This window comes from Triticum urartu, chromosome 5, assembly GCF_003073215.2.
Source record: "Triticum urartu cultivar G1812 chromosome 5, Tu2.1, whole genome shotgun sequence".
Taxonomy (NCBI): Eukaryota; Viridiplantae; Streptophyta; class Magnoliopsida; order Poales; family Poaceae; genus Triticum; species Triticum urartu.
The window spans coordinates 651,576,199-651,592,539 of record NC_053026.1 but is presented as its reverse complement, the minus strand read 5'-3'; the positions used below and the strand labels follow the sequence as shown (position 1 = coordinate 651,592,539).

Below are 16,341 nucleotides of genomic sequence, written 5' to 3'. Positions count from 1 at the left end.
CAGGGCTACAGTACACGCTTATCACTTGAATAGCTCGAGAGTTGAATGCTTAGGAAACATGAGCCCAACCCATTATGATAGTTTTGAGCCATTGCACACACCCCTGCGAGAATACCAATATTTTCCGTACACACCATGCTGGATGGGTGAACTCCCTAGCAACATATAATATAGAAGAATATCGTCCGCAGAAGGCTAGAAGCATTCGTGTATCATTTTAGTTATGTTTATTTTATATTGCTATTGCAAGTGCTATTGATAATCGTTATGTTGTCACTGCAATATATCGTACCTTACAAGGTACATGACCCCACGTAAGTTCAGCCAAGTGACGGGGACAAATCTTTTAGCAACTTTGTCACAGTGGATGACAACTTCATCTCATAATCCTAGCCACTCCGATCAGATGAAGTTGTCTTCTGCTCCTTGTTGGGCTACCATGACATTAGCCATTCCAACAATGTGGCAATTCTTTGATCCACTTGTTTATTGTTTGTTTTGAGATAGCTAATCAGACTCGATCGTCCAATAATCACTGCTATCGCCTATCATGGCACTAGCCATTCTAACAAAGTGGCGATTACTTTGCCTATGAGCAACATCGTTGATGACTCCACCCAACTAAAACTTGCATCAAAGATCAGACGACATAAATCTCACCTATTAAAAACTATAAGTTTCAAAATCAACTGAATGAACGTAAAAATGAATCAAACTTGAAAAAGAATAAAGAAAATAATTAAATTTGGTGTATTAGTAGCATGAACCATTTGTATTTTCACCTCAAGAATATGTTTTTTTTCACCATCCGAATAGAACCATATATAGCATATCTAGACATTTCACCTAAAGTCAAGGTCTTGAGATCTCTTGAGCTAAAATATACTTGAAAAAAAAAATGAGAAAACAAATCTCGGGTGCGACTAAGCAAATTAGTGGACTGAATAATCTCGGAAGCAAATAAAGAACAGAAGTCAACAAAACAATGGGAATCTAAAAACAATGGGAATCTAAATCTTTTTGCCTCTATAAGTAGTGTCAAATATTATGGTTTGTACCTAAAAAAATTATGTTTTCTTTTTCATCATTTTTTATTGCCAGAAAGTAAATGAAAGCTACACACGCACAAATCTTGAACATTTAATAGGCCGTGGGGAAACTGGACTCTAGAGGCCCGTACTTTCATTTGTGTGCGACACCAGGCTTCGCTTATAAAAGCATCTACGGGCATCCCAAATCTCAAATACTCGGGCGGACTGCCCGGTCAGTGATTGGTCACGTTGTTTCGATTTAGACGGACGCCTCAAAGAGACTTCAAACGTTCGGGCTGATCAACATCCTCATATCCAGCCCAAATACGGGGCGGATATGGGCGTTCGGGCACGCCCGTCACGTCAGACCCGGCACATGTTGGCCCACCCGACCCCACATATATTCGTCCTCATCCGCTTGCCGGAGCAAACCCTAGCCACTTCATCTCAGTCCCCTTCATCACCCGAGCTCACCTTCAGCGGTTTCTGGCCTTCTCCGGCGTGTCATGCAGCGGATCGAACTCCGACCAGTCCGGATCCGTCGACTGGGGTGTCATCCCGTGTGGGTTGGAGGAGGCAATGGCAGTCTGCATTGCACTCCGCCGCTCCCGCGAGAACAACGCCCGGCCGACGGACGGATCCGTTCGCCGCGACGCCATAGCGTCGGCACACTGGGCGCTCGGGTCCTCTAGTGTTGGATCCTCGTGGTCCTGGCAGCCAGAACACCTATCCTTCCCCATCACCGGTCGGGCAGACTATGAGTCCCATCGGGAACGGGCGGTTCGCCGTGGGAAGGAGAGGATAAGGGTCGCCGAGGCCCGTATCACGGCGGAAATGGAGGCGGCTGATGCGGCGGCGCCGGAGGCCGGTGAGGAGGAAGCCATCCACGCCCGCATTATGAAGAAACGGCAACAGAAGAACAAGCGCACCCTCACTCGAGAGCAGAATCGGGCGGTCCGTGCCATGACCGGATTGCCACCGAAGGAGGAGGAGAACAGCTCCGACGACAAGCAAATCCGGCTTGATCCTACCGCATCTTTGGCCTGTACTTCTGCAAGAAGGACGGCAAGGACGCCGGGAAGGGCAAAGGCAGCCCTGGATGAACAAGCGCTGGGAAGGAGCGTCCGACTGGACCGGCCAATGGCAGAAAAATAGCAAAAAAGCCGCCAACCTGGGCGGAATTGAACTCGCAGTGTGACAATCACCACCGCATGCTGCTAGACACTACGCATTATGGCTGCCTGTGAATTATTTTTAAAAACTCACTAGAGCGGGATATTTACTGTAGCATGCAGATTATTCAATTGTTTGAACATTTTAGAAAACATGAACAATTTTTGGAAAATGCAAAGGAAATTCTGAAATTTTAAAATAGTTTTCTAGTTGCACGAACATATTTTAAAAACAAAAACATTTGCAAACATTTTATAAAAAAAAGAAAAAAAATTCTAATAATGATTTTTACTCCCTCTGTACCGAAATAGTTGTCGCTACTCCAGTGACAACTATTTCGGTACAGAGGGAGTATGTTCGAACAATTTTTGAGATTTTTCAAACAAATTTAGAAAATCCGAACATTTTTTGAAACACATAGAAAAAACTATAAAATTCTTGACCAGTTTAAAAAGCATGAACAAAAATTATTGAAATTCCGAAAATTTTCTTTCGAATTTTTAAAAAAATTCTGAAAATATGAACATTTCTTGAAAATATTAAATAAACTTTAAAATCCTGAAGTAGCATGAACAAATATTTGGAATTCCAACCATTTCTTCCAACATTTCAAACAAAATTTTGAAAATGTTTTCTTGGAAACACTGAACAATATTCGAAATTCTGAACATTTTTTTAAACATGAAGAAAAACTCAATATTTGCAAACATTTTTTGAAAAAGAAGGGAATAAAATTTGAAAATCTGAACATTTTTGAAAAAATTGACTTTATAAAGAAAAAAGGAACGAAAATAAAAATGAAATATACAAATAAAATGAAAAAAATAAAAGAAAAAAGAGAAGAAACCAAAAAAGTACCAACGAAAAACTAAAAAACCATATGTGAACCAGTAGGGAACTGGGACCTCCTATGCGCAGCATTCTGCGGCGAATATGGAGCGCGACAAATAGTTAACAGTAGTAAAAATCGAAATATTGTCTCAAAAAAAAGTAAAAATCGAAATATCATACCGACAAGGCAAATATAGGAGCCGTGTGGCTGGGCCCGCCCACTAAGACACACCGCCAGCAGCTAACAGTAGTAAAAATCGAAAAATCATACCAACACGGGGAATACAGGAGCCGTGTGACTGGGCCGGTCCACTAAGACACACGGCCAGTAGTAAAAATCGAAAAATCAAAAGAGATGCTAGTGTAAATGGACACATATGACGAAAAACGCATGGCAAATTTATTTACGTACTTACCGTTGCAGGATATTCCTAGTTAGCATATATATATTTTTGAAAATTTGAACACATTTCGAAAACACAGGAAAGAATTTTTAAAGAAATGTGAACAAAATGTGAAATTCTAAAATAGTCTTTGAAAAACAAGAGCAAAATTTGGAATTTCAAACCTATTTGACAAAATACGAAATAGTCTTAAAAAATAAGAAAAAAATTGTGAACGAGTTATATTTACTTTGGAACAAAATTTCAAAATATTAGAACACGTTTAAAAAATAAAGGAATTAATTTTGAAACCCCGAACATATTTCAAAAGAATTAACAAAAATTGACGTTCCAAACATTTTAATTCAAAAATAGAATGTTCTACAAAACACAAACTCTTTCCAAATTTCTGAATATTTTTTCTAAAAACTGTTTTTCAAAAAACAGGATTTTTTTGAAAATCATGAAGATTTCTTGGAATGGGAACATTTTTCCAAATTCCAAAACAAAATTTGGAGACGCGGACATGTTTTGAAATTCCTAAACATTGAAACCACAAACATTTTTTGAAACTTGCAAACAATTTATCAAACTGGCACATTTTTTGAAAATCCGGAAAAAATGAAAACGTGAACATTTTTTGCAGTTGGCGAACAATTATTGAAAATGGGAACAATTTTTTTAATGCCCAAACATTTTATGAATAGGTGTGAAAACAATGAACAAAAGCATTCGCAACACTTTTATAAAAAATCGAACATTTTTTGAAATTAGGAAAACAAGAACAATTCATGAAATTGGCCTAACATTTTTGAATTTTGAATTGTTTTTTGGAAAAATGAACATTTTTTTGTAAAAATGCGAATTTTGTTTCGTCTAAAAATGAACAATTTAATCAAAACAGGAACAATTGATGAAATTTCCCTAACAGTATTGAATTTACAAACAATTTTTGGAAAACATGAACTTTTTTGAATTTGTAAACAATTTTTGAAAGCAGGAACATGTTCTGAAATCCGATATTTTTTCAATTTGTGAACAATATAGGAAAGATTTTGAGAAATTTTAAATTTTTTTGAATATATTGGCATATTTGGAAATGAAGTGAACACATTTTGAAATACTAAAACTTTTTTGAAATTTCTGAACAAAATTCGAAAATAGGTACAAAATCTGGAACATAAACAAGTTTTAAGAAATAGGACATTTGAAATTGCTGAAAATTTGTTGAAAAAAGAAATTAACTTGAAAAGGAAAAAAGAAAAGAAAAGAAAAAAGAAAAATAAAAAACAGGAGAGAAAAAAGAAATAAAAAACAGGTTCAGGAACCTTCCCGAAGATTCCCAAAACCGGTAAAAACGGCTGGGAATCCTCTAAGGTTCCTAAAACCGGAACCTGAAAACTGTAGGTATGTTACAGATGGGCCGGCCCAAATCGTTCGCTATGTCGCGACACCTATGCGATTCGCCGACAGTTTGACGCAGAGCGCGTTGAATAGGATTTTCCTTAGGAACCTTCTATAAGGTTCACAAAATTGGGATGAAACGGGCCGGCCCAGTTAATCGCTTGCCTGGTTTGGTCTATGCGTTTGCCCACGACTTGATGCAGTAAGCGTCATATAGGGTATTCCAATATACAGAGTGGTGCAATAAAACTAGGATGAAAACCATAATAAAAGAAGAAGAAAAAACCTGACTAGAAACCAAACAGACTAGCACCACCAAGCACGACCTCCATCAAGGGCGATTATGAGCGAGGTCTTCAGTAACACCTTCAAGAAGGTCACCGGCACCAACCCCAACCCCAACCCCAGTCAACCACAAAGCTTTCGCCCAAAACTACACAAGACAGCCCCGCCGAATCTTGGCAACAAACTACCACCGCTCGAACATGTCCCGGTGATAAGGGAAGTGCTCCTCGACAATGCCTCCAAGGAGTGAAAGGACACCCACGCCCTTATTGCCGGCAATGACCCCTTGTCAAATCCAAAGCTTCCGCCCAGAGTCTAATGCCTCACCACGTTAATAGACCCCTTGGAAGGAGCCTAACCGCTACGAACATGCGAGACAGAGCCGAGACTTTGCTGGCATTCATCAGCAACGAACCAAGCCAAACGGAGTAGACGACCATGGAGGAAAGTTTGGAACCATGCCGACACCTCCTCTGCAAGGCCAACAAATCCACCACCACAAGCTCCGTACGCAGTCAATGCAAGCCAGGAGACCACGCAACATGGCATGCCCAAGCCATGACGACGGCGCCCGCATGCCGCTGCTCCACCTCAACTGCTGCAAAGATGCAGCTCACTTGACCCAGATCGGCCACACCACCGCGACGTCCAACCATGGCAACGCCATTGTGGTTGTCCTTTCGTATTGACTGCGAACTGCGACCACCGCCATGGCATCACCGCTTGGTGGGCTGCGAACTGCGACCACCGCAGACGAAGGGCGCTGCAGCCAGCCGCCAGAAGTGTCGGAGCGACAGAGGTTCGATCTTGTCCCCCATCTCCCTCACCGCCCGACCCGCCAAAGACCATGCAGCTCGCCGGATCAGCCGCACTGCCGGCCACCTTCCGCACCCCACGCGCCACCGGAGAAGCGCTGCGCGGCTGCCCAACCACCGCCGCGGGCTCCCCACATCGCTAGCGGAAGAGAGATGAGTCCCACCACCGTCGGCTCCATAGAAGTCGTCTGTTCCAAGTGATGTTCCCATGTTTTTCATTGACTGACTAATGTTATTCTGATTTCACGATGTACTTGCTGAGTATTTCTGCATTCGCTCGTGCGTTCGTAAAGGTGAGTGCATGTGTGTATATGTATGCATCTGCGTTGTACAACGTGTTCGAAAACTTGTTACAATCACGGCCTCAGCCGAGCCGATCAAACACCATGAAGCGAACATTTGTCCCATATATATATATTTTTCGTACATCTCTTCTCCCTAATAATAAAGCGCCTGCTACAAATCAGGCGGATGATTTCCTAGAGAAATCATCCGCCCAGCCAGCCGTTCGATCCTGCACCGATGGCCGTTTGATTGAGTCACCACAGGCTTGGCCTTCCTTCTCTAATCCCCATCCATCTGATTCTGATACAGAGCAACGCCGCCTGATGCAAAGCAGGAGAGCACCCCCCTGGCACCTTGCATCGGCGATCTTGCGTCGGTGACCTCGCGTCACTGGAGCCGCCGGCAACTGCTGCATCGCAGCTCCAAGAGTCGTCGGCAACCGCTGCATCACACCATCGAAGCCATCGGGTGCTTCTCCATAGCAACACCGAGCGTGGCGAAGAAACTTGGATGCATCGCCGATGAGCTCTGGCGAAGCTTCATTGACGCACCCGCGAAGCTTCATTGGAGCTCTGGCGAAGCTTCATTGCAGCATCGCTTGCTGTCGTCGCAGCACTGGCGAAGCTCCATCGTAGCGCCGGTGCGGCAAAATCTACAGGGTGAGGGCAGCAGCTCGGCGAAGCTCCATTGCAGCGTCGTAGTTGCAACGCCATGGCCGGCCCGTCGCGGTCGTCGTCTCGGCACCGGCAAAGCTCCAGTGCAGCGCTGGAGTTGCAACCGCCATGGCCGTCGCAGTCATCATCACAGTGCCGACGATGCTCCAATGCAGCAGCGACGGGCGCGCGCGATGCTCCGTCGTAGCGTCGGCAGCCACGGTCGGAGGCGCTGATTAATTGCAGCACACCGTGCTCGCCTAGCTGATCTCCATGGATGTTGCTTTTTTGGAGAGGTAGCAGGGCAGTAGCAGTGTTGGGGCGGGCTATACGGCAACGGGTGACGGTGGTCAGCGACGAGGAGTTTGCAGCGTGTCTTTTGGGAGAGGTAGCAGGGTAATAGGAGTCGTGTGTAACGGCGGCGGTGGTCGGGAGAGGTAGCACCACCTGAGGAAGAAGAAGGCCTGTGAGAAGAAAAACTTGTGGACGGGAGCTTTCCCGTGAAGATAACGCTACGAGGAGAAAGCGATGGGTGGGCCAGTAGGGGACGCGTGTCGTTCGCTCGAGGGGGCTTACAATCCAGTGGGATCATTCGGTTGTTTTTAAACATTTTCCTAATAATAATAAACCACGCAATGATTCGTGGTACGTCGTCGGCGCTTTTGCATAAAAGTCCCTTCGTTTTCTAGAAATTAACCCGCAGTCCTCCTAACATGTCAAACCGAACCAGTACGGGCGATGGAAAAGAAAAAAAAAGCTTACCTCCCCCGTCTCCACCTCCAGCGCGCCGCCGCAGTCGGCCCTCGCCCCTCCGCCGCACGCCGCACGTCGCCACCGCCCCAGCGGCTTTCCACCACCGGCGACACTCGACGCCGGCGCCGCACCTTCCCCCAACTCCTCTCTCTCCTCCTCCTTCGCCGTCACCGCTCTTCATCATCCGGCAGACTCCGTCGAAATGGGCAGGCGGCGCTGGAGTTCACCGGAACGGGTAGGCGGGCGGCGGGCGGCGCGAGGAAGATGGCGGATCCGGGCGCGGCGTCGAGGGTTCAGGCGGCTGGTGCGGCAGCTTGCTCCGATGGCGGCGGTGTCCTGCTCATCCAGAGAAAGAGAGAGACATGGCGTGAGGGGGAGAGGAAAGAGAGGAAGAAATGAGAAGGAGAAGGAGCGCAGGGTGAGGGAGGCAGTCGCCGGCGGTGGTGCCGCTCTGCCGCTGCATCTTTCTTCCCCCACGTCCCTACTGCTGCTCCTCTAACTCCATCTCTCTGCTGTCGATTCTCTGTCCGCTGCTACCTCTCCTCTCTGCTCCTTGCTGCCTGTGGCTGTCCCGTCTCTCCTAGCGCTGCTGCTGCTGCACTTCTTCTGAAGCTATTCTCAAATCCGTTGATGCAGTTCTTCTCTGAACTCCAACCTGCTGCTGCTTCTCTCTCTCTCTCTCTCAATTTTTCTGTAATTCTGTGAACCATTGTTGTGCAATTATATGATTTGTGGTATTTGCTTGAGTGAACCCGTAAGGTTTGTACCTTCTGGAAGGTTTGTACCTTCTGGAAAGTGCTAGCACCTACATATTATCCAATTTTTTATAAATGTCATGAGGCATGAGCCACAATTTTTCTCAACAACGACCCTTGGTATATATAAGGCATGCATACAATTTTAATAACACTCGTTTTGCTCTCATTTATCTGTTGGCATAGAGCATCGTATAATATAGAAGATTCATTCAAACACAGCTCTTTGAATATCGGAAAAAATATTGGTTGCCTGATTTATTTATAAGAAGATTCTTCTATGTATTTAGTTACATGATTTTAATTTGATCGTCTTCTTTCAACTTTTTTTTGCTGAGTATGATATTTCCTTAGGTTCACCTTGACCTTCACTGCTCTTGTGTAAGAGCTTAAGTAAATTGATGTTGTATCATCAGAATCTGTAGCCTTGCACAGTTTTTTTTGTCTGTACATACACTTCAATTTCTTTCTCGCACTGAAATCCCTCTTTGTCACAGGATGAATCAGAAACTGAAGATGATGATCCCATGGACACAGAAGAAGCTTCCTCTATCCTCATCGCTGCACTGCAGTCTTTCAGTAAAGCTCTGGTGAACTTTGAAATCCAGTTTAGAGAATTGTTCATGACTTGACAGAAATCATTCTTATGAGCACATCGTTTGATTCTATTACTAGGTCAATCAACTTCAACTACCATGTGGAAGTGGAACTATTGTTGTCTGTCAGTTAAGACAGTCGGGAACTTGGTGTTGTCATTCCTGGCTATTGTATTAGGATACTAGCAGCACTTACATGCAGATATGCTTGTGATTCTAAAGATAGTACACTAGGTGATTGATGTGTGGGTCGCTCAAGTCCTGTGGGGTGCTGGGCTAAAGGTGTTCCATATACATGAACCATAAACTGGAATTGAAATTATTCTCCGCACGCACAAGTAAAACCTATGCAAAGTGAACAATCTCACAGTTGCAGCTTATATTCAGTACTTCTTCATTACAACTGTCGGTTTCAAAGCATTTTCTTTCTCTAATTCTGCAACTTTATAAACTGCAACTCAGTTTTGCTCACAAATGTTTTGCTCCTCATAAAACTAATTTTCTACTAACTGATTTTCGTATTTCCATTATAGTTTATTCATTACCATGGTCAAGGAATTATCAGCGTTTTTTCTGACTTGGTCAACTTACCCTTGCAGTAATCTGCCATAAAAGACAGAATGTAAGAAAGGGTCTACTTTAGCAGTTGAGATCAAGATGCTACTCCAATCTATATATGAAACCAAATCAGGTGGGCTCGATGACAAAGAGGTAATAAGAGATGGACTCTTCCAGTATAAAAAGTTGATGGTCCTAATTAGTTTATAGCTTATTTCTTGATCACTTTAATTTGGTAATATATTTGATTATAGTCACAGCTTACGCAAGATGATTATTTACGTTCTTAATTTATCTTCCTCTATCATGGTGGTAGGGAAACATCGCCGTTAGTTTGCCTGAGATAGAAGGGCTTCACATAATTTTGTCAATAGCATTGATCAGGATATCTTTTTTCTCATTCCTTTCTATTTGTAGACAAGGAAGAATCATAGAGAATCTCGATCCTTACACTGTAGCAGTACCTGAAGCAGAGCAAACCGCTGTCTCAAATTTAATAGTAGATGGAAAGGAATGGTTGTTTTTGTTGCAGGTTACTCCAAGAACAAGTGCATTGTCAAGCTAGATGTTTTATATTATCCGTCCATAATCTGGATGCTTGTGTATCCTGCGACTTGGTTCATCCTGGAGATATTTGTGTTCAAACACAAGTGTGGGCTGCTTGCAGGGTAGAGCATAATTGGATTTTAAAGCCATTTATAATGTCCCGCAAAACTATAAGTTTGAACAAAGGTACATTAAGTTGTGTCACTCACATGGACAGTGTTGCCATCTATAATGCCTTACAAGTCTGAGCTCCATCACGATAATCTGATTAGTGTGTCGCAAGTCTGCTATTTCTAACTGTACAAATTCTGCACTTATTTAGCATTTTACATGATGCGTAGATTTTTCAGAACAGAAATAAGTGAATCCTTTTAACCTGATTTTGCTATATTATTTAGTTCGAAGTTACTTTGTAAATCCCAGTTTCTCCAGTATTGTAACTCTGTGTCAAATCAAACTGATATTTCTCTTGTGGACAACTTCAATTTGTAATATCATGATTTTCTTTTTCAGAAACCACTTCAACTAGCCTAGGGCTATGTCTATTAGTCCTCCAGTATTTCTTGGAATGAGATAACACATGTTTCTTCAAGTGTCTACACACTACATGAAGTAATTAAGTTTCTTATAGAAGTAGTCAAACCTGGATACCAATTTATTGGAACATTATATTTCTTATAGAAGTAGTCAAACAAGGATATCAATTTATTGGAACCATCAAGGAAGAGACACTCCTGGAGGGTCAGAAGTAATGCAATATATTCTCCCTCTTATGCCTATTTGAAATACAGTTGTAGGGTTGTACTTTGCCACTCATATTGCAGTACTCAACTGTAGCATGGATGGAGCAGGAAAGTGTGCTAAACCTTCTAACATGGACACTGCACTTGTACGAGCTACGGGCCACTATTGTTTGTCATATGGATTGTAGATGTAGTGGTAATGTACCACATTTTTCTTTTAGTAAGGATGATATTTGTACGGAGTATAACAATCTGGTTGCTGTGATCTTCCTATTGTCCTTAGAGCCAGAAGAAAAATAGAATAAAAAATTTCATTAGACAAATAATAGAATTGGTGATTGAATATCACATGGCTGTAATTTTATATCTATGTGGGAGCTTGACGTAAGAATACACGTAGAGTATACAAGTGAAAAACATTATTTATTTACAGGCGTTATTACCAGAGTTTTTTTAACAGGGAGGGATCCCGAAGCTTTATTATCATCGTAATAACATGATACAACACATATGACATCCAGGCCCTAAAGAAATAAGAAAAATACATAACAAGTCAATGGACTTTTACAAAAAGGACCTCAAACTGAGAGACAAAAACATGATCAGGTCCTTGCGTCAGTGTAGGTTGCATCTCGCCGCCGTCGGGGATGAGCCACTTGGGGCAACGAGGTTGCTATGGCAGTATGGCTCGAGGCCATACATAGCCCCCACATAGAAGAAACAATGCCTCCTTGTTGGCATAGCCCTAGAAGGAAGAAAGAGGCGTGCAGACAGACCCATCGCCTTAAAAGGTTGCACTTGAGCTTGAAGATTCATCAGAGCGACGAAGACCGTCCATCGATTGCGAAAGACCAACTTCAGCGAGCAGCGTAGCTTCATAACAATTGCCGGTGAAAATAAGCTCATATCGGATCATATATTATATTTTTGGATGAAGTTAACACCAAAGCTTCTACCGGTAAAAATTAGGGCCAGTTCGGAAGTGAAAATCCTAATGAAGTCTTGTTAACCTCAAATATTGGCTTTACAAGAAAAGACTCTTTTTTTCGCAATAATGGATGAGCAAGAATTTTAGAAACCAATGTTTCATTGTTGTTTCCTGTGGCAACGCACGGGCATTATTTTACCAGTAATCGTCCTTCATGGCAGTTTTGCAAAAATGTCCCCGCATTTCGGAGAAATTAACCCTCAATCCTACTTAAAGTGTGGTACTGGTTGATAACGTTTCGTTTTTTTGCAAAAAAAAACCCTCCCACCTCCACCACTTATCCATTGCTTGCCTGTACCGTCGAGCACGCCCCGCCTCTTGCCGCCGGCGTCTACGCCGCAGAAGCCAAGGAAGGGGAATGGGGCAAGGCGTCGCGGCGGGTGTTGTAGAGCGTGGTGGACTGAGGCGTCGCGGCGGAGGACGATAAGGAGGCCGGCGTGCTCTCTTGGGGCGAGGCGTCGCGGCGCCCCGGCGGCAAGCGAGGGCTGTGTTGGATACTGTGGAGCGCGCTGTGGCGGGGCGGCGTCAGGCCGTAGTGGCTGAACTGGAGTGCGTGCGCTACCGCAACGACGAACTAGAGAGAGGCTCCGGCAGAGGACACGGCTATGGCAGAGCAGACTGGGGCGAGGCGACTGCTGGGCCGTGCCTGGACGAGGCACTGGCTTCCTCGCGGTCAACGCGAGCCGCGAGCAGAGGAAGCAACGAGGATGAAGCAGTGGGCCAAATCGGACGACAACAGAGGACGAGCTCGAAGATGAAGCGGGTCAGGTGATGGATTGGAGGCTTCTGGGCGGTCTGAATCGGGGTTATCGAATAGAGGGAGGCGGTCGAGGCCAGTACCGGAGATCCTCCTGCTGACGCGGGCATGCTGGGTCGCAACGGCGGGTGTCGGTGTGCAGATTCGGGCGACTTGACGCGAGTGTGACGGCGGAGTTATGGGCTCCATGGTGGCGGCGCCATTGTTGTTGTTTGAGTTCTTCTGTTCAAAAGAGAAGAGAGAGGGCGAGGAGAGAGATGAGATTGATGGTAGAATTGGATGGGAGAAGTGCGGGAAAGAGCTCACCGGCGGGGTCCTGCTACTGTTGTTGCAGATCGCCGGCGAGGATGACTGGCTCGAGCTACTCGGGTTCGAGCTGTGGGAGAGGGGCGCCTCGGAGGCTGCCTGCTTCCTCGACAAGGGCGCGAGGAGGCTGGATCTGGGGGAGAAGAGGACTGTGCTATGTTGTTGTTTTTTGGGGGGAGAAGGCGACAGTGTTGTGCCGCTGTTTGCACGTATTTGGATGGACGATGGAGAATTGATCTAATCCAGCACATCGTAAATGCCTAGCCGCCTTGTGTGAGATACACACGCGTCCACTAGGAGGTCCCACGCACCGCCACATCATCTCTCCTGGTCCAGTTGTTTATTTCCACTTATCCCCATCCACATGCGACCTCTCTCCTCCATAAGCCTATACCCACACCAAGTGACACGCAAGGTTTTGCTCTCAAAAAAGTGACACACAGGTTTTTTTTAACAGGTGGTTGGATCCGAAGGACCCAGAAGCTGCAGTAGATAAAAGAACTACTCCCACCCGGACCCCTATTTCATCTCTAAACGCCTAAAACGCCTGCCTGATCCGGTTAGTGTTCTGTCAAAAAAGTGACTCAGCCAAACCCCTTATTTTCTTCTTAATCATCCGGACTGACTAGCGTGTCTCAAACTGGGACCAAATTTGCGGGCAATATAAAAGTGGCCAGAATCGCAAGGGCACCTTGCTCCACGTCATAGCCATTATAGACTGTCCCACCTATGGCCACCTACTCCTTCTCTCTCTACCCCGGCAACGGCACAGACAGAGGAGATGGTGCCTCACGATGGCGACGGTGTTGGCAGAGGCGGCGGCTAGTGCTCGCGCCCGCTGGGGATGGAGCTCGTGGGCGTCGGGGCTACCGTGCCGCGCCGGGGACAGAGCGGAGCCCATGTGCACCGCGGCCGAGCCGGATTTTAAACCCCATACCGTTTGTATAATGAACCCACGATCCATCTTTCTTTCATACCAACACCGACCGAGATTGCAATGAACATCTCATCAAAACCAAATTGGAGACAAAAGAAACCGTCAATAACAGTGCATGTACGCCTCGGCAGAATCTTGCATGAAAAAAACAACAGATTTTTCATCTTATGTTGAGAAAGAGAGACCCTCATCAAGACTTATTGGGGTCTTACTCATGATTATTGGATTAGGCCCGTGTAATATTTTCTTCTACCGTTGCAACGCATGTGCTCTTTTGCTAGTAATAATAAAAATAACAACCACAGTACGCCCAATTTTTTATTAATAATAAATAATAATGCTGTAATTCCGAAACTAGTAATGATAAGTTGGAATTTCAAGAAATAGGAAGGACGCCATCAATAGTAGCGTCCAGACCTGGTCGCTGTTGCAAACAACGTCCACACCTGGACGTTATTCTTAGCAGCGTCCAGTGTTTAGTTCAACCTAGCCTAGAAAAGTCCTCGCCTTCGTCCGATCTAAGGGCAACTCCGACGCGGCAACCTAAACTGATACAAATTTTGTCCGTTCTTTGTTCATTTGGATCGGTCAATCGGACGTCAATTTCTGTTTTTGTCCGCCGGTCCGAAGATGCTCGGACAAGCATATTTCACATTTGCACTGGATTTTGATTTTTTTAATAAAACAGCAAGCAGAATCCAATTTACATTAATTAAAACTAAAAAAATATTAAATGAAAAGATAAAAGAAACAGTTAGCGGCGGGCAGTAGATCATCGTCATTTTCTTCCTCCTCCTTGGCCTGGTCGACGTAGACTGGTGTCTCCATCCACGGGAACGCCTGCTGGATGGCTGGCAACGTAGCCACTTGCTGCACCACCAGCTGATGCTTCTCCTGCCGCTCGGCCTTCATCGCCCGCTCTGCAGCCTACCACTCGGCCTCCTCGTCTATCGTGCCCATCCACACGGGCATGCATGATATACGATGGCAACATGCTCGTCCACGACCATGATTGCCCAAGCCGTGGCCATGGCTCCTCCTCCATAGGCTCGGGCGCAAGCGGTGCTAGGGGCGGTGGGGGCATGTTAGCCTCCACTCTGGCCGCCGATTCAACCAGTGAGTGTGCAAGGCTAGGCCACTTGGTGAGCTCCTTGCGCTCGGCCTCCTCAATGGACCTCCTTGTGGCCTCCTCGAGGGCCACAATGTAGGCCTCCTAATCCCCCCCCCCTTCACCATGACCGACGGTGATGGTGGACCAGTGAGCGTGCGTGGTGCACAAGACGCATCCTTGTAGCATGACCGACAATGCTGGTCGTGCTCAGTGGCGAACTACGCGTCCTAGTTCGACGAATCCATTGTGGACGCTGGGTTGCGGCAAAGGTCGTCCGAGAGTAGACACGACAATGGTGGATCTCCATCAGCTGCGTGCGGCCTGAGTCCGGCACGGTCGGCACCAGAACCCTATCGAGGTTGAGGTGCCACCCATGCGGCAGGTTCACGTTGGGCTACGACACCGGCACACCATGCTTCCAGAATTGCTGGCAGTGGTGCACTGACATGTAGAGGCAAAAGCACGACAGCCGACTCAAGATCAACTTATCTATTATCATAAACTAGCCAGTTACCAATTGTATTGCCCAAAATAACAACCTAGCCAAATATATAATATACATTTGTAACCATTGAATAAATTATACACAAGACCAGACAAAGAAGATTCAACCGAGGCCATGGAACAACTCACATGCTCCAACCATAGGTCTGGTGGATGATCCTAATGATGAGCGAATGATCCTAATGACAAGCAGCTAGTGAGACGATGTTGCTCCTGTGATGATTGATGATGTCCGTGCTATAGCTTGCTTACCACCTAGCAAGGTAAGAAGCGATGGCTGCAGGTGTATTAGAGTATATTGGTCATGAAATATCTATCTATCAAAGTAAAACGACTCGGTTGAGCCTAATCAGAGCACCAATGAAAGGCAATGACTGGACGCCATCCGTACTAGCGTCCAGACCTGGACGCAGTTAGCAATAGAGTCCATCCTGGACGCTGTTATTCCTGGCGTCCTTCCTATTTTTATAATTTTCACCAGCTCTTTACCAGTTTCGAAATTACAGAATTATCATTTACTATTAATAAAAAATCCAGCCGCTGCGGTACACGCTTATCATTTGAATAGCTCCAGGGTTGAATGCCTAGGTAACATGCGGCCAGCGCAATATCATCTTTATGAAGGCACAGCACCTTGCCAAGAGCGAGAATACAAATATTTTCCATACACGCCATGTTGGATCGGAGAGTTCCATAGCAACAAGTGCAATTTATAACGTCGATTATCTGGAACCTGGGTATGCGGTTTAATTTTGATTATTTAGTTTTACATTATTGTTATGTTATTAAGTAGCGATATATTTGTAATTGTTGTTATCAACTAGCTAGATTCTTGCAAATGCTTTTGACTGAAATTAAGCAACTATCTCCGTTTCTAAGTATAAGTCTTTTTAGAGATTTCAACATAGACTACATACAGATGTATAT

At 45.1% G+C, this 16,341-nt stretch overlaps 1 protein-coding gene and 1 long non-coding RNA gene across 2 annotated transcripts; both read right to left on the bottom strand.

The window, feature by feature from the left end:
- Positions 1–3,853: 3,853 nt before the first annotated feature.
- On the bottom strand, positions 3,854–8,927 carry LOC125507626. Its single transcript, XM_048672154.1, has 3 exons — positions 8,824–8,927; positions 7,623–7,788; positions 3,854–7,307 (listed from the first exon to the last, which is right to left on the bottom strand). Exons 1-3 carry the CDS (start codon positions 8,925–8,927, stop codon positions 6,747–6,749), a joined length of 831 nt encoding a protein of 276 aa, XP_048528111.1. The 3' UTR covers positions 3,854–6,746.
- Positions 8,928–11,215: 2,288 nt separating this feature from the next.
- On the bottom strand, positions 11,216–13,171 carry LOC125511594. The gene is made up of 2 exons (XR_007285044.1): positions 12,863–13,171; positions 11,216–12,778 (listed from the first exon to the last, which is right to left on the bottom strand). It is a non-coding gene; the product is annotated as an uncharacterized LOC125511594 (long non-coding RNA).
- Between the last annotated feature and the right edge of the window lie 3,170 nt (positions 13,172–16,341).